Consider the following 26,578-nt stretch of genomic DNA (forward strand, 5'->3'; position numbering starts at 1 on the left):
GCCTTTTAAATGGTTACAATTATACTATATCACAATCTGATGTTCCTCCCCACTTCTTCAAGAAAGAGTAAATTATAAAACCCTTCACCCCACCACCACTCAACAGCAGCCATAAAAATAGGTCAATTCAATTACACATGCATGGAGTTTTCCCACATTCCCCTTAGTTCTGGCAGCCCCTTCTGACCTTCAGAAGTATTCCTGGGGTTGGGAACTTTGTGGAGGAATAACTAGCTACACAGGTTGGGGCACTGCAGTGAGGAGGAGAAGGGGTGTAACCCCTCTTCTCTCTCTCATCAGTGGAGTTTTGCTGGCAGAAGACACAGAAGGTGGTGAAATGGTTCATTCCAACTCCCCACTGCAGCACCTGGGCCCACACAGGGGCCTGCAATCCCAGGAATAATTGCGTTCTGAAAGGGGTTGCAAGAATGGAGAGACGTAAGAGATAAACCAGCCTTCTGTGCAGATGACTGGATATAGGCCAATGTATCTACAGACCCTCACATTACCACAGTCATCCACACAAAGATTTACAAGACCAAAATCTAATGTCTAAAGGTTTTTTTTTTTAAGTCAAGTGCATCACACAAGAACATGAAGAAGCATCTTGGGGCTTCTAGTAAAACAGCTGTGTGAGTCTGTAGCAGCCAAATAAAAACAGGAGTCTTTACAGAGCTGCTGGATTAACAATTTATTCTAGCGTAAGCCTTCATCAGATGCATGAAGCGAACATACATGCATTGGGCAGATGCAGTTATACTAAAAGCATGAAACAGAAATTAGGCGGGAGATGTTACAAAAAAGTCAGCTTAAAATAAAATACATCAAAGGCATAATAAGGCAATGAGCAGGAGATGACCACTACTAACTGCTGACAGATAAACCTACTTTGCCTAATGAAGAATATAATCTAGGAAAATACAAAATAAAACATGACCAGTGGACTCAATTAGAAAGGTACAGAATTATAGCTGAATTAATAGTTACAAGGGGTGATATACACAAGATATTAGCATCTATAGCGAGTGAGGATTCCCAAGTCCTTCACAGGACATGGGGGGAGGCGAGAGAAGAGGTAGTATTGAACTTCTTGGGGCTTCTATTTCAGTGCCTTATGTATCCATTTTGAACCTCTGTCAGCAGTGAAAGGAGGCCCATGAAAGCAAGAGAAAGCTTATCTGCCTTAGCTTGATTTAACTGATGAGATCTCTCTGTGTCATTAACAGTTCCCAGAATTTAGCAATTCAGTGCCTCACCACAAAGGGTGTGCTTGATCTCCGAGATTTAGCTGTGGCAGTTTTCACGCAAACAGCAATGAAAAGGTTTACGGGAAAATACTACAAAGCGAACAAACTGTATTCATTCTCCATTTCCCCTTTAAAAATTTTTTGCATGCAATTCATAAAGTCAGGCCAAGATTAAAGAGTAATTTCAGAAGTTCTGTTGGGGGAACGCACAAAATATTCAGATGCACTTGTGCTCCTTGGGGCTGTGGCATCCATTTACATTTACTAGAAGACTTCAAACACACCTCAGAGCATTCTTTAAAAAAAAGAAAGAAAATAGAATAGCTGATACTATTCATATATTACATAACTTGCAGACCCTGTTAGAGATATAGATTAACCAACAATAGGCATGAGAATGTACTTTTTACCATTTCAGCAATGTTCTTTCTATTCTGAGCTCTGAGTTTTATGAGTATTAGATAGTTTTAAGATATGTTTTGATCTTATGCTGGTTTTTGACTGTAATAAGCATTAACTGACTGAGTGAATGTATGAATAGCTGTATGACCATAAGTACGTCTTACAATATGAAGAACAAACAGACCACAGGTTTGCCACAATTTATTCCTATGGAAAATTCATTCTAAGCCCAGAGGCATTTATATCATGCCTTCAAAGGGACCAAATTAGAGTCATGTGAGCTGAATGTAATTAAGAGAACATAAGAGAAGCCAATGTTGGACCAGGCCAATGGCCCATCTAGTCCACCACTTTTTACACAGTGGCCAAAAATACCAGGTGCCATCAGAAGGTCCAGCAGTGGGGCCAGGACACTAGAAGCCCTCCCACTGTTGCCCCCCCCCCCCCAGGCACCAAGAATACAGTGCATCACTTGCATCACTTAATTGGGTCTATATAAGATAGGCACACCCCAAACACCTCTGAATCTCTCACATGTGGGTTGCATGAGACCACTAATCCAGAGTGATTCGACTGATTTTAAATAAATATCTTACAAAGTAATATGAGTGGCTGAGATACAAGGTTTTCACTTGACATATAGAATTAATAAACTTCTGATTTCTCTTCAGAGGACTGATAACCAGTAGAGACTACTATAAGAGAGAATGGTCCCTGCCACACGGCAGGAAAAACCCCGGGCAAAGTGCAGCTTTTAAAAGCCGCACCAAAATAGAGACGCTGCGGCGGGATCCCACAGATCCCCTGAGCCGCGGCACTGTTGCTCCCCGGCACGATCAGATGCCGGGGAGGAAGCAACAGTCGGGAGGGGGAGGCTGCTGAACTGCGCATGTCTGAGCATGCGCAGTTCAGCCAGGAGCCAGGGATGAGCCGGTGGAAGGATGCGCCGGCGATCCCACAGCCGGCCTTGATGCGCCCTTTCCTGAAGAACCACCTAGGTAGGTGGTTTATTTTTGATGCGGGGTTTTGGGTGGAAGGGCCGGATCGGGAACGGGCGCACCACGCTTCCCAGATGTTGCTGTGGGATCGCGCCCGTTTGCTGCGCCCCCGATCCGGCCCTCTCCCGGCCCAAAACCTCTCGTGTGACCGGGGCCAATAATAGTCATAGTACAGCGCTGTGGTTTAGCATTTAATATGTTTCTTTAGAACAAAGAGACTCAGTTTGTATGTGCATATTTCAACAGGAATGCTTCCCCTACAGGAGGGGTAGAAAAACCTGTGTCACGGTTTTCCCTCAATTCTATTTTCCTGTCCCTCTCATCTGTCATCATAAGAGCAAGTTTGGTGTAGTCGTTAAGAGCAGACTCTAATCTGGGAGAACTGGGTTTGATTCCCCACTCCTCCACATGTAGCTGCTGGTGTGACCTTGGATCAGTCGTAAGTTCTTTCAGAGCTGTTCTCTCAAGTGCAGTTCTCGAGAGAACTCTCTCAGCCTCACCTACCTCACAGGGTGTCTGTTGTGGGGAGGGGAAGGGGAAGGGAAAGGGATTGTAAACTGCCCTGAGACTCCTTCAGGTAGTGAAGGGTGGGGTATAAATCCAATCTCTTCTACCTCTCTCCTCTGAAGTTTACAAGTTTGAAGACAGGGGTCTGCATCTCTCAACTGACATGAACCACACGAGAAGAAAATAATCTGAAAAGGGGAAGTTTGTAGTATAAAGATGTATGTTGCCAGTCTGTAAAATGTTATGAACTGCTGACTGAGATACTAAAATATCATGGAACATTTATACACGGTTGAATAGATCAGCAATAGATTATCAAAAAGCTGTACAGTTTCCAGAAATAAGTGAAAGAGTAAACTAGATGGAAGAAACTCACACCGGACATAAGGACCAGAGAAAATGAGTGCTATGCAGGGATCAAGGATGCAGTACTTCGCAGGCAAGGAAACAGAAGCTAGCACACTGGGTAAAAACAGAAACCAAGTAACACAGGACATAGGGTGAAGAAACAAGACAAAGGGCAAGCTGGTACCTAGTTGGAGAACAGATTAAGGCTTGAGAGAAAGGAGAGCAGATAAGATAGGCAGTGAAAGGACCCACAGGAAGGACTGCTTAAGAAGAAAGCTTACACAGGGCTTAGTGATAGAATGTTTGCAGAAAACAATACTGGAACGACAGACAAGAAAGCTGACTAAAAATCAAGATGGCTGAAGTAAACAGGTAGAATAAGATGTGAGCTGAAAATTCCTAAGGAAATGATGGGTGGAAATAGTAGATTCCCTGGAGGAAAGAGACAAGTGATCAGGCATACTACTGAAAAAATGAGAAGTGATGGGGAAAGGGCAGGTAGGTAAGCAGGTACAGTAAGGGTGCGTTCAGATGGGCCGTTTAGTCTGCATTCGGCCCGCCTCAGAAACGGATTTTATCTGTGCGATCACACGGTCGACATCTGCCTCCCGTCCCCAGCCGTCGCTTTCCGGCTCAAAACTGCTTTAACCTGGAGTATTTTGATACCAGGTCCCCAAGTGGTGTTTTCCTGATTCTCCAGTTCCAGCGGCATTTTCCCCCTGTGTGATCGCTCCTCCAGTGTCGAGCGACTTCCGATTTAAACCCCCTCCCCGCTCGAAAGCTGCCTGAGGCTTCCGCTTTTCACCCGCCATTTAAAAAAAAGCATTTTCACCCGCCATTTTAAAAAAAGCATTGGCGGTGTGCGCATAGACGGAGGTCCATCACAGGGTTATTAAAAGCAATGTTTAAATGGTGCCTAGTTTTAGCCTTTAGACGAGTTCGGGATCTCACAAAGGCCATTTTTGGCGGTAAACGTTTAAAGGGAAGTGTTCCTTTAAAGTTTAAAGGGAAGCGTTACAGGAGTCGGTTTGAAGAGGAAATCGCTGTTCTGCGCACGTGCAAAACTTTTAGTTCCACAGATGGCTGCCTGTGTGCATGCCCAAACAGAGAAAACCAACAACAGCGCAGCGATTCGGAGCAAGGAGGTGAGTGCTATTGTGATTCTCCAGGTTAAAAAAGACCGCATCAGGGCCGGAGCAATTTAAACCACTCCCAGCACGCCGTCTGACCGCACCCTAAGAGTTTTATGGCACAGTAGCTGCTGACACAGTATGCACCAAAAAATGGAATATGCTTTAAGCAGCTATTCAATTTTCTGGCCTATTCAAGCATCACTTTCTTCCATCAGCCCACAATTAAGTCTCATCCCACAATCTTTAAATGGGAGACAGCTAGCAAATCACATCTATAAATGTGAAGACAGCACACAGATTAAAGTAGGAATATACTTTCATATAGCTGAACCAAATATATATCCAACACAACCTTATTGGTATTTTTCCGGTATATACTGAGCCGAATACAAAATAAAGAATTGCAAGCAAAGCTGGTAAACCGGATCCTGAGTATATCCAATATATTCGGATTTATTTGGGAATATCCACGGCTGGTAGTTAAAGCCCTCCAGAGGTGCTTCTTCCACCCTTTCCAAGTTTCCCAGGCAACAGGAAGGGGTGGGAGGAAGCAGTTTTCACAGGCAAATGGAACTGCACATTAAGGGAAACTGTACTCTTTGCCCAATCACAGCAATTGTCTCATACACTAACTTTGCTTCAGATTCTCTGACCATCGGCAAAGAATAAAAGCAGATCCTGGGTGTAGCTAGATTCCATTACTGTAAGAGATTTCTGCAGTGTCTGCTGCTCTGGAGGTCTGCTGCAGCCAGAGGATTCCAGAATCTTTAGGATACTTCTCTACCTGCCCGCAGAAGACCATCACCTGGTCTGAGAACATATTTCAAGTTTTCTTACTATTCTGTGTGGTCTTTTGGGCATGGTGTTGGATTGCATGTGTGAGAGGGAGGCCCAAGGCCTTTGGTTTCTTGCAATTTCTTTGCTTTTAGATTCTGCTTGTTGAGTTGCATTTCTGTTCTATTTGGGGCTATCAACTTTTTGGGGGTCATCTGGGGAGGTGGTCCTTTGCTTTTTTTTTTTTTTAAGCTAGTTTTCTGTGGTTTTCCCCTTACCATTCCAATCTTGTGCAAGTTTCTCTTTTTTGGTCTAGTAGGGGGGCTCTCCTTGCTTAGTTTACTTTCTGGTTCTTTTACACCAGGGGTGTCAAACTCATTTGTTATGACCTTGTTGGGCCAAGCCATCATGTCATAAAATGTAATGCCAGGTTTTAAAACTTTAAATGAAACACACTTAAAACACTATCACTCTTGCAATATTTTGTCTATTTAACAGTTTCTGATAACTGACAGCTTTTGCTCTGAATTACTGCATCATAATGTCTGTTTGTTCTGAATTACTGCATCATGTCTGTGCTGTAGCAATCTTGAGTATGCTGTTTAGGTGTGTATTTGTAAGCTGCAAACCTACTTTTGATTTATTGACATTACAGAAATTTCATGCTCAGTGTTCTGAGCCTAGGACCCAGGGAAAAACGTGAAATAGCTGGGCATTGTAATCTTTTGTACATAAGCTGCTTCATATGCTGGTCAAGAACATGAGAAGGCATCCTGACACAGACTGAGGGCATTGTGTTTGTCTACAAAACTATAGTCTTCCCCAGAGAAAGAACTACAGCTTCCTACATAGGAAATGTGCTGGGTGAACTTGGTCTGGACACACACACTCTCAGCCTAATCCACCTCACTGGCTTGTTGTTATTCATCCTCTAAAATAGTTCACATTGCTTTGTTACAAAGAAAGACTGGATCATGAGAGCATGAAGGCAGTGAAAAGGCAGTTGCACCCAGGAGAGCCCTGACATAAAGAGCCCAACAAAACACACACACACTGTAGCGAGGCACATAAAAGCTCATACCTTTAATAAAACATTTTGATCTTAAAGGTGCTTGGTATTTCTCCTGTGCGATTGAGGCAGTCCAGCAAAGTAAGCTCTCCCATGTTCCCTCCCTCCCACTAGGAGTATCAGTCAGTGGAAGGAAAGAAAGGCTTTCCTTTGTCTCCTGCCGCCTAGCCAGGAAGCAAGCTCTGGCTGTTCCCTCCCTCCCCCTGGGAGGAGGAGGGGGATCAGCCTCAGCCAGTTCTTTACCAGACTCTCTCAATCTCACAGGAGAGACTTGTCTATCTATTTCTCCTGTGCGATTGAGAGAGATTGGTAAAGCAAGCTGTGACATGGCAGCAGCAGCAGAACTGGAAAATGAAGCAGGAAACAGCCAGATCATTGTGGGCTGGATTGGGGCCCTCCAAGGGCCTGATCCAGCCCACAGGCTGCATGTTTGACACCCCTATTTTACACACTGTTTTTGTTCGGCTTTACTTTCTGCTGTTTTTATTTGTTAAAAGGCTTGCTCTTCTGTTCTGTTGCTTTTGTGTTGGGAGGGGGAGAGGGCTTGGGGTCAGTTCTTGTTTGCACTTAAATATTTGAGGGTTAGGTGGGGTGTTCAGCTCCTTTGAAGTGGCTGAAGTGGTTTACTGTTTTCCTTTGCTAACTGGTTAGTGTTTTGTAATGCTCCTCTTGGTCTGAGCCATTTAATTGTAAAACACTTTCTTGTAAGGTTTAGTAAGAGCTTTTAATAAAGATGTGTCAGAATTGTAAAAAGCACAGCACAAACCTCAGTAAAGGGCTAGTTCCTCCTTTATTAGGCTAGTGCTAGGTGATTAAGAGGCCAGGTTGTTTCCAAACAATAATTGTAGAATGGATTACCTGTAAAGAAATTAGTTCCCACTCTGGGCTTTGAAACAATTGAAGCCAGGCGGTTTTAGAAAAACAGTGTTTTAGGCTGTCCTTTCAGGATTCCATTATTCAGAAGGCAGCTGCTTAATTCCTAAAAAAGAATTAGGCTCTGCTTGTAGGACAATTAGGAATCCCTAAACACAGTTCATTAAGGCTTTTAAAAAGGGTTCATTTCCATCTTCAGGTTAGTTTACAGAAATCTTTTAGAACAGGAAGTCACTAGTTAAAAAAATATAAATCCAGTGAAGCAAGGTTATGTGGGTGTACGTTTACAAAACAAAAACTTGGATGAGGGATTGAAAAAAGGTTAGTGAGTCAGGTAGGTCGTAGTGCAGCTAGCTAGGTACCTAACGTCCTGAAGACAGACTCTGGCCAAGAGGGCAGAATGAGCAGCATGAGGGGCGTGCAACAGGGCCCCGGGGGAAAGGGGGAGGGCTGTGGCTTTCCCACCACCTGTGCAGCAGGCCCGTAGTCAGGATTTTGTAATTCGGGGGGCCTTTAAATAAGTTGGGGGGCACTGACATTCAGTTGTGGAAGCAAGCCATACTTAGGGAAGGGGTAGCAGCAGCAGGGGGCCTGGGCTAGATGGAAGTTGTGGGGCCTTGGTAGGAAGTCAGGGGGCCAAGCCCTGAAATGCCCCACTGTAGCTACGGGCCTGCTGTGCAGAGACCTGCCCCACAGCTGCCTTCCACCATCCTGACCTCTGACTACAATGCTGCAATGAAGAGACTTCACAAGACCCTCTTCACTGAGGTTGCTATGGAGCGCCGCCTGCAGAGATGCCTGCAGGTACTGGCACTCAGCAGGGGTCTGCCACTCAGGCTGTCACACTCCAGCTGCTGTTGTGACTCAGCAGCAGGAGAAGGAGCAGCATGAGCTGTCTTTTAGGGTGAGCCTGGGAAACAAGTGTTCCGGCTCTGAGCTCATCCCAGGGATCCAAAGGCTGCTGGAGGAACTAGAGGAGAGACTAGGTGCCCCTTCTTTGGTTCCTCACGAGTCCAGCAGGCCAAAATCTGGATCACCTCATGGTGAAGAATGCCTGGGTTCTACTGATAATTCTGGACTGGACGTCAGCCCACATTGCTCATGTCTGCTCCCTTGGAGAGTTAAGCAGCTGGTCTTCCTCAAGGTCAACTTGCCACTCTTCAGCTACCTAGTTCTGGACTTCGTGAGTGAAGTGAGCACAAGCTTCTGTCTGCATCCTTTCTTAGTCTGTTTTGGGGGATCAGGAAAAATGCTCTTCCCCAAAATTAAAATGTCATTAGAAAGAAGCAGCAGAGCAGTTTCTCAATAGATTTGAAGTTTATAGAAAGATGATGACTACGTTCAATGGTTTGGCATGAGAACTTAGTTATATAAACATGTAATCTTTTTAAAGCTGTTTGTATGACACCCATTCTTGGGTTTTTGGAGGTTACTTTCCTTTATCCCATAGTTTGTAGACCCTTCCCTTCTTTTTCATGTAGTGTTTAGTTATAGAAAATACAATAAAAAATCCCCTTTGGGGGGCCAAAAAGCAACAACAAATTTTTCATTTCAGGATTTAGGCTTCAAGTTAACAATTTTTTTCATTTCAGGACTTAGGTGTCAACAAGCGAAGAGCTAAGCTACAAACCACTGATTGCCTCAAGAGTATTGTGTCAGTCTTGCTTGTATATATCCAACTAGTAAGTAATGCAGGATTATGATATACTTCAGCCACTGAAGATTAGCGATGTTTCTGTAATGACCTGTTCAGTGCAGTGTATAACCAAGCTTGCATTTTAGAATGCTCAGTTTACATTCCACGATATGTTCACTGGAAAGTTTCCTGAAAAAGCCTCACACTGTACTTGTTTCCCTGAACACATGCATGGTGGCCATAGCTATAATGCAGGTATTCTAAATTGTTGGTTTTACTTCTTATCTATCTCGTTTTGTGATCAGAGTTTACCTTTTGTATTTTACTTGTTTTTATATCTGACTTTTTGGAGCAAGAGCTAAGAATGACTGGTATAAATAAATGTGTTCAATAAATAAAAAGCCAGTTAGGAGACAATACAGAATCAAGCCATTTCTGCTCTCAATGGCCTACATATTACCTGTTGCCAAGATATAGCATTAAACAATTGTCTGAATCCCAACACATTTCTTCTCCTCATGACATCTCCCAAATCTTATATTTAGAGTCGAGTCCGACAGGACAGCATGCACAGCCTTTCTCTAACTTAGAGGCTGGCTCCATCACAACCTCTCCACATGTAAACAGAATGTTGACCTCTTAACAAACTTTTCTAAATATGGAAGAGAGGACAAGAAAACCAACCAACTTTAATGTGATACAATACACTACAAGAAGAGGCCAGGAAAGCCAATTTAATTTGACTTTTTCCCTCATCTTCCATTTCAGCTGAGGGTTTGTTTAAAGGTAGACACAGAGTTCTCAGAGTTTAAAAGATAAGCTGTTGTTAAGCAATATGTTAAGATCCAGAGTGTCACATGCACCGAACACCCCCTCCCCAAAATAAGAGTAACCAATCTGACCAGGGCTGCCAATACTTATCTTTCAGCTTGTCTATTTACATGGAGACAAAGTTTACAGGATGTTAATGGTGCAGCTGTTTTAGCTTATGCAGGCACATACAGCACCTGTTCTTAATTACTCGATAGCAGTTACTACTGACCAACAAGCAAGTTTGTCTGCTCTTCAATAGGACTTGCTTTGCTTCATGAGATACCTTTCATCAGGAGAAGCCAATAAGCCTAACCTTAAAAACCACTTACAGAAGTTAACACCCCACACCACAAATTGCACACCAGTGTGCAAATGATCTGTGCTGGACAATGTAGGGCCACCGCTTCTCCAAAACTTTTATGCAGTAAGGACAAGAAGTCAGCCAGGCTTTCACCTGGCCCCAAAGGTTGCATCTTCCAATTTGCACAAGGGCTGCATTGTGGACTAATTTTGCCTAAAGCCACTTCAATTTTCTATGTGTAGATTTGACTCACGCTGTGAGAACAATTTTGAATGCAGAATGTGATTGCTTACCTTCCACCCGTGATTCCAAGTGCTTATCCAAGTCTGCATCTCTTTTCACTGCCTCATCTGAGACCTTAGGAGCATTTGAAAAGCAAACTAATACAATACTCATATTATCACGACTTCCCTATATTTGGAGAGGAAAAAACAGTATATATTTTAGATATTTAGTTTGTATTTTTCCACCTAAAAACACATGCTTATTCAAAGTTAATATTTTACAAGGTGAAATTCGGACTAAGAACATACAAACATAAGAATAACCTGCTGGATCAGACCTCTGGTCCATTTAGTCTAGCATACTATTTCACACAGTGGCCAAACAAACAAGGCACAGAGGCTGAGGGCATCTCCTGCTGCTGCTTCTCAGCACTGGTATTCAGAGGTTTGCCACTCTGTAGATGGAGGCTCCCTTCACTCACCATAGCCAGTAGCCAATGAGGGACCTCTACCTCCATGAATCTAAGTCCCTTTTAAAGCTATCTGTGCTCATGACCTTCACCACTTCAACTGGCAGGGAATTTCACAGTTTAATTACCGGTTGGGCAAAGCAGTACTTCCTTTTGTCTGTCCTGAATCTATTTCTCAACAATTGCAATGTGTGCCAACCCTGTTCTAATATTATGGAAAATGGAGAAAACATTCTATCCACTTTATATGCCTCATGCATAATTTTAAAACCTTCTATCATGTCTCCTCTCAGCTGTCTTTTTCTTCTAAACTGAAGACCCAGATTCTCCAGCCTTTCCTCATCAGGATTGTGCTCCAAACCCCTAATAATCCTAGTTGCCCTCCATTGTACTTTATAAAGTTGATTCAAGGAGGTTTCCTGAAGAGACATAGAATCTTTCATATCAGGGGTCCCCAACCTTTTTGAACCTGCGAGCACCTTTGGAATTCAGACACTGGTTGGTTGGAGCAACCAAAAAAAGGCTGCCATATAAGGGAGAGCCAACTATAAAATAGCTGCCACATGAAGCAGCGCCAACAACAAAATCTCAAGGAGTGAGGTTCATGCATAATCCTAATAGTAGTTATTCAACATTTCAGGCAGAAGCTGTTAATAGGATGCCTTTTAAAATGATATTGTTTAAAAATATTTTCCTGCATACACACACACCAGTTTTTGTGAAGATCCTTGTGCTATGGTGGCACAGCCAATTAGATCTCCAGTCACTGATCAGAAGCCCTGCCAGGCAAAAGCCCTACCCACTATCTAAAAACACCTGTCAGGAAAGGTGTCTGTGAGAACCATGGTGTTCTATGTAAATAGATTGGTCCTAACCATGTTTTTCTGTATGACTTATTAGACTCTCAGGCATCTAATACATTATTTTATCCCTTCCTGACAGGCAATTTAATATAAATTTACATCAGCAGTACTAAAAATGCTACTGTTACCTCTCACATTAACCCACAAGAAGATGTGCTCAAGAAAAACCACTGAATTCTGAATATTTTAAGCATCATGCTATTCTGCATTTGGATTCTGAATACTGAAATAATGTTGAAAGTTAATCAAAATATGATAAATTGGCACCATGAAAGTTGACTTTCCCGGGAAAAAACCCATTCAGATTCTGATTTTGTCAATATTACGATGATTTTTCCTTACATGTCTACCTCTCCTATACCTCTGGAATGTATGAGTTTGGGAATGAAGGGGAAAGTGAACAATCCATCCTCCCCAAGACTAGAATTCTTTTCATCCTGAAAGCAATACCTGTATCCTAAAAACAATACCAGACTGAAAAATATTTTGGTATGGAAACATCACTTTAACACTTAATCCAGAAAATCTTCAGAAATCATAAATTAGAGGCTCTCTTTTTAACCATACATCATAGCAATTCCTGGGGTTGGGTAAAACAGAGAAGTCTGTCCTTTCCCAAAAAAAAGCAGTCTTATCTTTTATGGACATTTTAAATATTCTGCTCAAACACAGAAAGAAAAAAATTAGGGCTTGGGGTTAAAAAATTCAATTCTTTCCCCAAAAAAGTAGTCTTATCTTTTATGGACATTTTATATATTCTGCTCAAACACAGAAAGAAAAAAGGTTTTTCTCACTAATGACAAATTAGGGCTTGGGGTTAAAAAATTCAATTTAATATGGCATACAATACAGCAAAAATCCCAAATCCAGTAAAGGCATAAATTCCTAACAAGTGTGAAATTGTGTAAATTTATCCTCAGAGTAAATCCTCACTGAAGCATCACAAGATACTATCCACAAATGCAGAAGAGTAGTCTAATTACCATTTATTTTACTAGATTTTTGTAACCACTGGCTAATTTTGCCACAATACAGCAGATCCAGGGACTTTATGGCATCTTTTGGGATGAAATTCATGACAAGAACAGGTTACGTACCTTGTGTAAACAAGTATCCACCACCCAATTGCACACTTTTTCGAGATCATCTGATACTTCAAGCCTAGACTTAACAAATTCACAGAGCTCCTCGTTGCTCATTACATCCCAGATTCCATCACAAGCTAAGACCACAAACTCATCCTCTTCTGCTCTTACAATTTCATAAACCTCAGGCTCCGGAGAAACAAGTTGTTCTGTAGGGCCTTTGCCATCGACACATTTGTAGTCATAGTCCCCCAGAGCGCGAGAAACTGCTAATGAGCCGTTAACACGCTGAATCATGACACTCCCTCCTGCATTCTGGATTCGCTCCTTCTCCCTTGGATTGCAAGGCTTGTGATCCTGTGTTGAAAAGCAGACTTGTCCATTCCTATAGAGAACAGCACGTGAATCTCCACAGTTGATAAAGTAAATGTGCTCAGGTGAAATCATAACTCCCACTGCTGTTGAGCCACTCCTGTCCATGCCATTTCTAAGGTCTGAAAAATTGCGCATATACTCATCAATTTTCAAAAAGCCAGTTCTGATTCCACTCTTTACATTTTCCACAGAAGGTTCAAGAGCAGAGCCGGGCTGTTCTGTTCCCCTGAAGTCTTCGTTATTAGTGATGTGTTCTAATAAGTGGTTGGAGCAGTAATTTGCCACACGAGAACCTGCATGACCATCATAAACAGCAAAAAAGGACCAGTCCTCTAAGCCATGAGGAATGCCTACAACAGCTGTGTGAGCATCTTCCATTTCCACTCTCCATCCTTGCATACTGCTAAGCCCATAACGCAGACCATTTCCAGTCCCATGAGCATTATGCTTCTCGGTTTTTGGCTTATCCAAAAATGCACCCATGTTTGCTTACTTTGCAAAGAAGTCTGCAAAACAAGTGATTTAACTATCAATACAAAAAATAAACTGCAAAATGCAAGAAATACCTTAAATAGCCAAGCAAACTTTGCTAAGACAGCCACAGTAACAATGGCAAACGGCAGCTTTTGAAAGTCACAATAGTTTGCTATGAAATTTAACTGACAAGACTTCAGATATAGAGCTTAACCAGGAAATATAAGCACCTATGGATTCAATCTGTATCTTCAGAAATATATGTTGTTCAGATCTCTAGGGACTGTACAACCAGACTATGTTGTAATTGTATACAAATACTGCCTCATAAAGACATCTTGGCCTAGAATTCTCACCCAACATGATAGCTTTCTCTTTCAAAAATGGGCTTGTGTTGCTGTTTTTATACAGAAGAGCAAGTCAAGTATACTTATTTTCCACCCACCATGGCCTGAAATTATACAAAAGTCTTCTGAATGTGTAGACTGTCTCGTGGTCTCCTAGATTCAAATATGTGACTGTCTTAAGACATTTAGTTCAATGCACACAGCTCTCAGTCCGCACAGAATTTAGGCATATTTAACTGGATGCAGGAAGCCTTGCACTTTAAGTACCATTTAACGAGTAAAAAAATTGATAATGTAAACATAGAACACAGTACCTTCTAACATGCACACTGAAACATGGGCCTGAAAAATCTAAGCTATTACATAAAAAGCATTTTTGGTTCAGGCACAACAGGTATAGAATAAATTACTACAATTATTTTAGATCAATAAGAGCATTAAATAAGTAGCGCCCATTATGCTTTATGAACCAATGATGCACTCGAGTAAGAGGAGACTCAAAAGTCCCTGCTCAGAATACCACATGAATGCTATATTAAGAGTTAGTGGCTTTTATTGAAGCCCTTGGCAAGAATACCACTGATCAACAGTAAAGCTTCCTGGCAAGACGACTATGAATGTGAGCATTATGACTCATATCTGTATAAATGAAGCCAACTTACCTATGTGCAAAATTCTTTATACTAGTTCTCATTCAACCTCATAACCCAGGCAAATACTTTCACTCTATAACCAGGATACTGGGCTAGAGACAGTAAGATAAGGTCTCACCAAGTACTTTAGGAACTAAGCTGTACAGCTTTAAGAATATGATTCTAACACTCAAAATGCCACTGACCTGGTCAAAAACTACAATTAGAGTTAAATCAGTCTGTGCTAGCCAATTCGACTAAACAACAGTGGTCTGAATCTTAAGTGTGAGTGCAACAAACATCCTGTTCCTCAGTAACCAAAAGGCTGATGTTGAAAGTTTCAGGTCATGCATGGACAAAAAACCTACACTGCCAAGGAAGCTGCAGCACAAAGAGGGAACAGCTGAAATCATGACCACTTTCCCCTTCTTCCCAAGGTCCCTACATTTGCAAAGAGAGCTCTGCTGGCACAAGTAATTTCACCCAGATCACCTTCCTCATTGTAGCATCCCAGGCAGTGCAGCTTTTTTATTCACACAGGTCCTGCAACCTCAATCATCAGCTTTTTGGAGGTTTCAGGATGGTTGAAGTTTGCCTCTATGAAAGCCTCACACCGGATTTGTGGCAGGAGTTTACTGCAACAGGATCCAGTTCCAGTATCACTCCACATATGGCCATGCTGAATTCACACATAGGAGTCTACAAACCCACTATATTACACTGGAAATCACTGGGTACTACACTTGATCTTAGCAAAAGGCCGAGAAGCAGTGTTCCAGTAGCTCACAAAGTAGAATTTTCGCTCACAAGACTCCATAGCTTAGAGGGAATATTGCCAAGAAGCGATAGAACTCACTGGGTTATAGTGAGTTCAAACAATAACAGTAATGTATTTATATTGTAAGTTGAAAACACTAAGTATTAAACACTAAGTATTCATATACTAACTAGATAACACAAGTATCTGTAGGTCCACGTTCAACTTTAGTCTCTCAAATTCCCTATAAGCAACTATAGGAACTCCTGTTGCCAGGGAACTGCCGAAACTAGCTCTATGGGACAAGATTTGCAGTGTACAGAAGTACGGCATACAGCAAAGCAAGAAAAGCTCCTTTTGTAACTGTGAGGCAGCCATCTGACTGAGCTCTGAAGGATATGGGAGCTATTCTTGGCTATGACAAAATCCCTAAAGCAGTGCTGGGCAACATCCTAATGCCGATTTGTGTAAGAGAACACAACGTATCATAGGCCAACTAATTGTGCTATTGCAACTGACTTCCAACATGCTGTACTATTATGACCTAAATTTAAGAATTTGAACCTGAACAGACTCTCTCACACACAATGGATAATATTTAATACTGTTATGTGCATGTAAGCTTTCCCGATATGATTAGCCCCATGAGTTAAACATCTGGGTCAAGACAATTTCCAACACATTCAACTCCACAAGGTTATTTACCAGTCAACTGCACCTCTGCCAATTTCTCCACAGACTTATAATGTTAGGTTTACATTCCTTCCGCCAACTGGTACAGAAGAGATTAAGCTTCAAATAGCATAGGATGCAACATCTGGAATTTCCTAAAAGAAATGAAAGTCAAAATTAGTGCCTCAAATATACAGATTTAAAATCTTTGTAATATTCTTTTGAGTGTCATGATTAACATAATGCTACATAAAATCTATGTAAATTTGTCAAACAACTGGAAACATATCTGCTCAATAAGCTCATTAGGTTAAGGCAGAGGTGTCTAACACATTTGTTATGAGGGTCGGATCTGACATAAATGTCACTTTGTCAGGCCAGGCCATGTGTGCCCTAAAATGTAACATGAAGTACTGGAGATATAAACTTTATAAAGATGATTTCAGATGCCAAATGGCAATACCAGGCGTGACTGGATTAGGTGCAATATGATAGGTAGGAGTAGAGATATTAGTACTGGAAATGAGACGAGAAACCTAGATCTCAATTTGATACAGGAGAATTCAGTCCAGGGGGATGCAAAGAATCAATGGAAGTAAGTCTGAAGAAGTGAGCAGTGACTCACAAAAGAAGATACCCTAACACAAATTTTGTTAGTCTTTAAAGTGCTACTGGACTCTTACTCTTTCTTACTGCTATTAGAAACCCCAACATTCAAAAACCAGTGGGGGAACATTTTAACCTTCCAGGACATTCAGCTGCTGACCTAACAGTAGTAGTTCTCTTACAAAGGAATTTCAAAGGGAGATTAGTTTGAGAGACATCTGAATTGCTACTGATAATGAAGCTCCAGACAATGCATCCTCCTGGACTGAACTGAGACTTAGGTTTCTTCTCTCATTACTAATGCCTGCTATTGTCATTTGGCATCTGAAATCACTTCACTCTCCAAGATGTAGGGACAGATGGACTGATATTCTAGCTGTATCTGAAGAAGTGAGCAGTGACTTATGAAAGCTCATTCCCTGCCACAAATTTTGTTAGTTATTAAAGTGCTCCTGGACTCTTGCTCCCTTCCACCAATAAAGATTGCAAGCTGTGCTGTTAGGTTTCTTCCCTCCCCCCATCTGTCAGAACTGGAAAGGGGGATCTCTCCAAGTGCCATGGGTAGAGGTGTAAAATTTCCGGAAATTTTGAAGCTCGGAAAAAACCCCGTTTTTTTTCCGGTTTTTGTCGGGGGGAAACCGAAATTTTCGGAAAAATTGAAAAAAAATGCTACATTAGCATTTCTTACCATCTCTCTCTTTTCCTCCCTCTCTCTGAAAAAGTTTGCACCCACACAAAAGCTTGTACCTGGAATAAACCATTGTTGGTCTTAAAAATGCCACTGGACTCTCTCTATAACAAAAAAATCTTTCCCTCCCCCTCCCCCTCCCTCCCTAGAGGAAGAGGAGGAGGGGAAGATCCCTCAGGCAATCAAGGGACGGGAGGCTTGGCTTTCTTTCTCTCCTCTGCGAAGCAGGAAATAGGAGAGACTGGGAAAAAGGAGCTGCGATGAAGGAAACAGAAAGCAGGAACAGGAAACAGCAGAGAGCCAGTTGCTCGCAGGCCAGATAGAAGCCCTGCAGGGGCTGGATCTGGCCTGTGGGCATACGTTCAACCCCCCTAGGTTAAGGGCTCAAATTTTAGAAACCCAAGGACCCTGATTCTGATTTTTTCCCACTAACTCACATGGCCAAGCTTTGTTCCTCACAGATTTGCATCACACACTGAACGCTGAGTTAGACAAGCTACAAATGCCTCCCCCAGAGGCTCCCATACTCTCATATCTTCAAAACAATGAGAACCCTCATTTTAACAGAAATTTTAAGGAAAATGTGTAAATTGTCTATACATGACTTGCAAAGTCAACTCTGAGATGGTAGTTGTTTCTGTAGGACCACACAATTCAACAGGCCTAACCCAAGTACAATTCAATCTCTCCCCTTGTTTGGAATGGGCTTTGTACCAGAGACAGGAAGAAGCTTCCTTATTGCCTAACACTCTAAAATTACGGCCACCCTTCAAAAAAAAAAAAAAAAAAAAAAGGAGAGAAAAAGAGGAAAGCTATCCCCTTTTTCAGAGATGGTTTTCTGCCACCATTCCTAGGAAACTGAGAAGGCTCTGTTTTCATATATAGGTTTATGGCCAGAAGAGCTTACCCCCTCTGTCCTTACAAAGAACTCACAGATCCCTTGGAACACCTAAAAACCTCGAGTGGTGAGTTGGAAATTCTGTTGAACCTACTTAATATATTCTAACAACATAAATAAGGAACTAACTAGAAACAGAAGCAAGCAGAAATAATTATTCTATATTTAATTAACAGAAATTCAATCTAATACTGGAACCTGCTATATTCTCTGGAAAAGTGCTCCTTATCTTAATGCAACAGAGATTTCAGCCAGGATATTTCTTGACCCATGTCTAGCCAGTCAACACTTTAATAATTGCTAATAGTTTACAGATAATGAAAAATCTGTTGAACTAACAAAGTTGTATCAGAACTTAGGTCTATGATGTAACATATTGCTATATTAAAAGTACAATTTCTAGAAAACTACATATTTATGCACCTGCTAGCACAACATAATGTAGAAGGAAGCAAGCTAAGAAATTCTAGATATCTTTTAAGACAACTGGAAGTAGAAAAAAATTCAATAGTCTGAAGGGGGAGAAAGGAAGAATTAATAATCCAAGTGTTTTCAGCTAAAAGTTTCCATATGGCTTACCAGCAGGCATGATATTATGTCTCTAACCTAGTCAAAGAATGGTAGTAGAGATAAAGAAGAATATGGTATCCCTGCTTGGTTAAGTGATGAGAAGTTACTGCATTAGGGCTATATTATGGTCTTCAGGGATACACTCTAAAAGGTAAAGATTACAAGCCAAGCTACCACTAAATTCCTCCTTAAAAAGTGTATTTTAACTGATGATGCCCTAGTCCTCATTCCAACGAAAATAAAGTTCATGTAAATTCATTTTGATACACTAATCTCTTGTTCTCTGAAATTTACATTCTGAGCTCCTCAGGACAGGGGCATGTTTTTGCTCATGCTAACTGCAACATACTGAGTTAGATCCACCAGAGTTCTTGCAGACTGAAGGGACTACTGTCAACAGAACAGGACTCTGCCTTTGCTGTCCTGTTGCAGCCTGAAATGCTGCTCCTGGGAACATCCAAGAACAGAATGAGAGAAAAAAGAGAAGACAGCAGTGGAGGAGGAGATGATTGTGTCCCCCCCCCTTAGTGGAAATCTACTGCTTGATAGAATCTATTGACCATGCTAGATAAATTCCAGAGGAAATAATGCAAGATTTGAGATGTTACTACTACAAAACCATTATTTTTGGCAAGGACTTGTATTCTGTCAGGAAGTATACTAAAAATGAGCAATCAGAATACAAAGTTCAAAAAATTATGAAAATTACACACATGCTCATCTCAAAAATTTTGGAGCCCCTGACCAGGCTATCTACTCCATAAATAAACACATGTATACTTGTTTGGCTCTTTAGTTGTTTAAAAACACTTATAACTTGCCTCCTCCTATTAGACTCATGGCAGATAAAAATGTAGCCCAGAAACTTAATTACGCCCCATTTGCAAATGAAGACAAAATGCTTAACTCCATCCTTACAGACCCAGCTTCATTTCTATTGTACCTAATAGTTGTGCAACTTTTCCATGAAGGAAATTAGTAGGATACTTGTTAAATAGCTAACCTCATTTATTTTGGAGATATCTAAATATTCTGTGCATGGGAAATCCTGCTGCACTGAAGCCACCTCTGAACTTTGTCATATACAGCCTGAATGCTTTCCACAATGGCACTCAAGAGATCAGTGAAGCCACCTCTGAACTTTGTCACATACAGCCTGAATGCTTTCCACAATGGCACAATCCCATTGTTCCAGACAAAAAAGCATCAACCTGCATTAACAGTATAATTTACAAATCTTTTTATAATCCTGTACCTTTGGTGTATAGTTTGTACAGTAGATTTGAGATGAAGAACTGACAGACTCAAGTATACAACTGAAAGTCTTACGTGCCATAGACATTTCTCACACACCAGGACCCACCCCCTGAAGCCGGCAGGTAACACAAGACTATGTTTACAACTGCACTATGCAGAGCACTTGTCAAAATAAGTAGGAATTCAACTACACATTAACCTTCCTTGCTACTTGATCCAATTTGCAACATACATGTAATTCTGAAATATGAGAGCAAACCTTCAAAAACATTTTCTGAAGCCATATACTCATCCAGCATTCATTCTCCCTCTCCCATCAATGCTAGCCAAGATAACATAGCATTGTGCATATGTATGCAAAAATATTAAACCCTTGAAACAATTAGGATGCTAAAGTCTCCAACTTCATACTTCTAGGACCAAGCGTTTGGGTAGGGCTGTCAGGCAATCACTGAAAGTGGTTTTGGACACTAGCAGGCAAGGCTTGAAGAAAAATCAGATTTGTGGAAAGTTTTTGGATTTCTACGCTACTAATTTTTCTTCTAAGAAGAACCCTACAGACAGCAAGCAACTTTATACTGGGGAGCTATAGCCACTTCCCTTTCACACATTTAATGTATTTGGACTGGCCACTGGAAGAGAAGAGTGAATGCCCCTTCACCTGCTAATTTCCACAATGTTGCCATCTACCCTAGAACTCTACTGAAGTACATAAATTTGAACTCTTACTTATATCCACAATAGCTCACTATTTGCCATGTTACCAGATTTTTGTAATGCAGACCATCATTCAAGGGATCACGGCCTCTTTATCCTCTACTTCTCTACGGGGTGGGGGACCCACACACATTGCACATCTGACAAACCACAGGTTACAGAAGGAATGGGGGGGAAAGGGGAAAATTCTAATCTGTTAATACATACCAATATTATCTCACACAATAAATTAATACTATAAGGACAACATTCTGTCAAACACATAACCAATGCCTCAGACACTTGAAGGAGTTGTAGGTTGGGAACTTGGATCATACATGTATTTTTTGTATATTTGGTAAAATGTATGTTTTATGTTTAGATATAGAACTATTGAGCCCTCACATTCTGACTTCTTTAACCTTTAGGTTCTTAATTCAATCCTCTTTGCCAGTTTGGTGTAGTGGTTAAGAGCGAGGACTCTAATCCGGGAGAACCAGGTTTGATTCCCCACTCCTCCTCCACACGCAGCTGCTGGTGTGACCTTGGGTCAGTCACAAGTTCTCTCGGAGCTGTTCTCTCAAGGGCAGTTCTCAAAAGAGCTCTCTCGAAGATTGTATGGAGCAGTGTATACTAATTCGATTTTTCTCCAATGCTGCTGGTCGTCCTCATATTGCATTTGAATCATTTGTGATACGATTGCAGCTTGATGATAACCTTGTAATAAGGGGAGATCTAGGCCTCCTAGTTTTGCGGGTCTATGCAATATATTACAGTTTATTCTTGATTTTTCCCCCTCCCATAGAAAGCTTATTAAGGACTTTTGCCAGGCTTGTAGATCTTTTTTAGTAATGAAAATCGGTAGTGCTCTGAAGAGGAAGATGAATTTTGGAAATATAAAGCTTTTAATCAGATGTAGCCTATCCGGGAAGGTCAATCTTCAAGAAATTGCCTGGATTAAACCTACTTCCAGATCAAGAACAATTAAAGAAAATTTTTTATTGTCAACAGCAATCACTACATGGGATAAGATCAAGCATCTCCTGCCTCAAGGGATCTCACAAATGTCCACATTTACGGGCCAAGGCTGGTTTCCACAAGGCCTAATTCCATACGCTTTTGAGGATTGGAGGGCTGCAGGATTTGGACGCCTCCATGACTTAATGGACAAAGGAACAATTGGGGACAAGCAATTTTTTGATCAGAAAATGGGGAAGCAGACCCCTTGGTTTCAATATTTACAGTTAAAACACCTCACTGACCACCTCGCGGAACAGGGCACATTTGGTAGGGAGTTTAAAAAACCTAGAAAAAAATCATTAAACATTATCCCAATTTTCTGAAAGGCACGGTGTCTAAAATATACCATACGATAATCTTGGAGGAGAATCATCCGAAATTCAAATTTCAACATCGATGGGAAGAAGAGCTGTTGGTACAATGGAATGAAGCAGACTGGGACAGTGTACGGTCCTCCCCAGCCAATAGCTCCAACATTTTCAACGTCCGACTACAGTTTTTTAAAATTCACTCTCGATGGTACATAACCCCTCACCAATTACATAAAATAAACATGAATAACAGCCCGCAATGCTGGAAAGGCTGTGGGCAGGTCGGCACTTACCTATATTGTTGGTGGGAGTGCCCGAGAATTGGCAAATTTTGGGAGGAGATTAAAAAACAGATTTATGATATAACTTCGCATAGCCTCAATTTCAAGCCTGAATTTTTTTTATTAAACCACTGGGATACCGAAATAGATAATAGAAACAAAGAAATAATCTCATTACTCCTTGCTTCAGCTCTCCTTACAATAGCGTCATTGGAAATCTTCTTTGCCGCCAACACTAGCCGTTTGGCATGAAAAAGTTTGGGAACAATTTGTGATGGCAAAAATCACAGAGAAAGTACATAGGGCACAGGTACACCAGACATCCAATTCCAAATTTGAGTCAATCTGGTTCCCAATATTCTCATATCTCACTATGCACGACATTCTACCTGCAAACTTACATTATCACAAATGGCTAACGTTATGAAACAGTATTATAAAGGTTTGTCGAGAAGAGACGATATTTGTAATCCTTACCCCCTTAATTCTGTGGACCAATACACTTATGTATTATAGAAGGTCTTTCTGTTAAAGTGTTGTGGTTTACAATATTTATTGACTTAGCTTATGATTGTTATTAAGTTGCACTTTCATGATGATGTATCTTTGTTATTGGCGATAGTATGGCTTAATCTGTTTTGAAAAAAAATAATTTAAAAAAAGAGCTCTCTCAGTCCCACCTACCTCACAGGGTGTCTGTTGTGGGGAGAGGAAGGGAAAGGGATTGTAAACCGCTTTGAGACTCCTTCAGGTAGTGAAGAGTGGGGTAAAAGTCCAATGTCGTCTTCCCTTTGGGTTAAGCTTTTTTCTAATTTCTTGTGTCTTTTGTTGTGTTCATTACTGGAGAGAGTAGTTGCCACACATCATGGACCACAGAGATTTTGGGTTACCTCAGCTACTCTGATGAATGGATAGCCTCATTATTGGAACAACCTTAATTTTTTTAATACAAAGGGATTTTCAGATAGGTGTAGTGCATGACATAAATTTGAAATTTTGAATTCCAAAAACATGAAAATTGGTATACATGCAGGGACTTTAAGGGATTATTTGAGAAATAAGATCATCCCAAGGGGTTTGAGGATTTAAAAAAAAAAACAACACCTAGCATGTTTCCCAATAATACTGAATTAAAGGATAGATGGTTTGTCATTTCGAATAAATGTTCAATGGATTTAATGGTCCTTCTAATAGAAACAACTAATGCAGAAACTTCCAAATTACAACAGGAAATTGAATCTCTTAGAGTTGAGATCCAAAAACATTGGGAGAACAATCCTTTTCTAATAAATTGGCTACCTTATATAAAGACATTGAAAAGGCATATATTACAAAGAGATTAAAATTAAAAAGTTCCAGAGGGACCTAAAGGATTATGAAAAAACAGGATTTATAAATGGCCCAAAAGTACACAAGCAAGTCCAAAGAGAAAATCTGTCTCTTTTAATACCACCTTGAATACAAGTTCTGAAATGGATAGGAGTAATTCTGAGGAGGAAGCTGTATCTGATGAGTCTTTTCATAAGAGCTCTAAAAATTTCAATCGTCCCTTCTCCAGGACTTCTAATAACATTCATTTTTTAGACAAAACAGGCAAGAGACACATGGCAACAGAACCGAGAATACATCACAGGAGAAAGATTTTGAAAACCTACAGGTAGTCAACCTAATAGTTGCCTCTCAGAATTTGAAATATCGGTTCTTAAAAAGGGATTATCTTTTATTCCTACTCCACAGCATGATTCTTTTAATGATAGAAATTCAACAATTATTTAGACAAATTAGGCTAGCAGATTATTTTAAGGATAAAGAAGAGCCAACACAAGAGCATAGCTCTAAATTTAAAACAAAATCGACTTCTAATCCCTCCCACAGATCTTAGCCTTTCAAGAATTACTTTTGAAAGATATAAAAAGAATGCAGCAAAAAGAAGTATCAGTTCTGTTTGCTACATTCTTTTTAGGGCTTTCAAAACTAATTATTGAAAGGCTAAGATCCTAGGTTTCTTGGGGGGGGGTTAAAAGTTGATTTTGATTTAAACTTAGAGTTTGCCCTCAAGCTAGGCATAATTTCAATGCATCTGAGAGACAAAGATTAAAAACATTAATAGCTCATGAAGATCTTATTTTTAAGCATGCAGATCAGGGGGAGATGTTCTAATGTGGGATAGGAAAGATTACATCAACTGCTCCCCTTACTGAATGGTCTCCCTGATGAACCAGTCTTAGAATCATAGAATCACAGAGGTGGAAAGGGCCATACAGGCCATATAATCCAATCCACTGCTCAATGCAGGATCAACCTAGAGCATCCCTGACAAGTGTTTGTCTAGCCGCTGCTTAAAGACTGCCAGTGAAGGGGAGCTCACCACCACCCTAGGCAGCTGATTCCAGCTGGTACCTTCCCACCCTTAATTTAAACCCATGATTGCGAGTCCTATCCTCTGCTGCCAACAGGAACAGCTCCCTGCCCTCCTCTAAGTGACAGCACTTCAAATAATTAAAGAGAGTAATCATATTCCCCCCTCAACCTCCTCTTCTCCAGACTAACGCTGCCAAGTCCCTCAGCCTTTCCTCATAGGGCTTGGTCTCCAGGCCCCTGATCATCCTCGTTGCTCTCCTTTCACATGCTTCAATTCTGTCCACATTCTATCTTCTTTCACATTTGTTGATCCTTTGACATGTTCTGCTCTTATGGATGCTAGATTGACCTCTGCCCAGGTCAGGAGTTTGATGGGTATCTTGTGAAGGCCGGACAATTTGGAGCCGCCTTGTTTGTTGATGTACATTTTGGCTGAGATGTTGTCCATCTGGACCAAGTTGTATTGTTGTATTATTTGAGGTTTGAAGTGATGTAGCACCAGACAAATCACTCAGAGTTCCAGCAAGTTGATTGGGAGACAGGATTCACATTTGGACCACCTCTCTTGGACTGGAATGTCATCAAGGGTTGACCCCATCCAGACAGATTGACGTCTGTGAATATTTGTCTCACCAATGGAATGTGACATCTCTTCCCTCAAAGGAGGTTGTTCATGTTGGTCCACCATACTAGGCTGGATTTGACTGGAGCTAGAGCTTGTATGACAATATCCTTCTTCTCCATTATCTGGACATGAATGGGTCTGAGATGCATCTGGAGAGACCTAGAGTGAAGGTGTCCCCCATTGGATGGCTTTGGTGTTGGAAATTAACAGTTCCATCAACTTTGCAAGTGTCATTAGTGAGGACAACCTGGCTTTGATCACCATTTCTGACATTTGTTTGGTCTTGTGAGCTTTCCCTGATGGTAGAATTAGGCAACTGGACCTGGTGTCTACACTCACTCCTAAGTGCTCTATTCTCTGAAAGGGTTGTAGAGAGCTCTTTTGAAGCTGATGAGAAAGCTGTTGTCATGAAGACAATGGATGGTTGTTTGGGTGTCCTGGATTGACTTAACCTTGGAGCATGACCTGATTAGTAGGTCATCAAGTTAAGGGTGAACGTGGATACCTCTTTCCCATAAGTAAACAACCGGGTTGATCAGTAACTTTGAAAACACTCTCGGGACAGTGAAGAGTCTGAATGTGAGGAGACTGAGATTATCCATGCAAAATTTCACAAACCTTCTTATTTTAGCAGGAAGTATGGGGATGTGAAGGTAGGCCTCCATAAGGTCTATTGACATTAGAAATTCTGCCAGCAGCAGAGCTTCTGCGATTGATCTGAGGGTTTCCATCTGGAAGAGTCTTAGTTTGGTGAACTAGTTCAGGAACTTGAGGTCTAATATCACCCTCCAGTCCCGGTTTTTCTTGGGCATCGTGAAAAAGATGGAATACACTCCCTGTCTCTTCTCCATCTCAGGGACTAGTTCCACTGTATTTCCAGGAGGCACTGGATGGCCTTGCGAGTTATGTGGCGTTTGAGCTGTGCTTTGCATAGGGGAGATGCAATAAATCATTCCGGTGAGGTTCTGGCAAATTCTGTGGAATAGCCTTGTGAAACTACTTCTATTGCCCAGGAATCTGCTTGAAATTTGCTCCAGTTGTCTCAAAAATGAAGTAATCTTCCCCCCACTGGAATGATGTGTGAGTCATGCCTTTGGAGACTTGTCTCAATCTGGTCTGTCCTGTCTGTTTGCTGTCTGTTGGGCTTGAAGCTAAAGGATCCCCTCCTGTCTAGGGGATCCCCACAATGGTCTCTTGTATTCCTACTTGAACTTTGGTAACGTGTGTTGGGCACAAAAGAAATATCCAGTGGAAGGTCTCCTGTT

At 41.2% G+C, this 26,578-nt stretch overlaps 1 protein-coding gene across 2 annotated transcripts in view; it reads right to left on the bottom strand.

Annotated features, from left to right (window-relative positions):
- Positions 1-26,578, bottom strand: part of PPM1B (protein phosphatase, Mg2+/Mn2+ dependent 1B) — a 77,406-nt gene that overhangs the window by 14,372 nt on the left and 36,456 nt on the right. For both annotated transcript variants that reach the window (XM_015422009.1, XM_015422008.1), the window contains exons 2-4: positions 16,034-16,155; positions 12,756-13,624; positions 10,395-10,512 (exon numbers count right to left, since the gene is read on the bottom strand). In XM_015422009.1, coding sequence (XP_015277495.1) covers positions 10,395-10,512; positions 12,756-13,601 — 964 coding nt within the window. In that variant the 5' untranslated portion in view covers positions 13,602-13,624; positions 16,034-16,155. The remainder of the gene's footprint in view (positions 1-10,394; positions 10,513-12,755; positions 13,625-16,033; positions 16,156-26,578) is intronic.

This window comes from Gekko japonicus, unplaced genomic scaffold (assembly GCF_001447785.1).
Source record: "Gekko japonicus isolate JY-2015 unplaced genomic scaffold, Gekko_japonicus_V1.1 scaffold128, whole genome shotgun sequence".
Lineage (NCBI taxonomy): Eukaryota > Metazoa > Chordata > Lepidosauria > Squamata > Gekkonidae > Gekko > Gekko japonicus.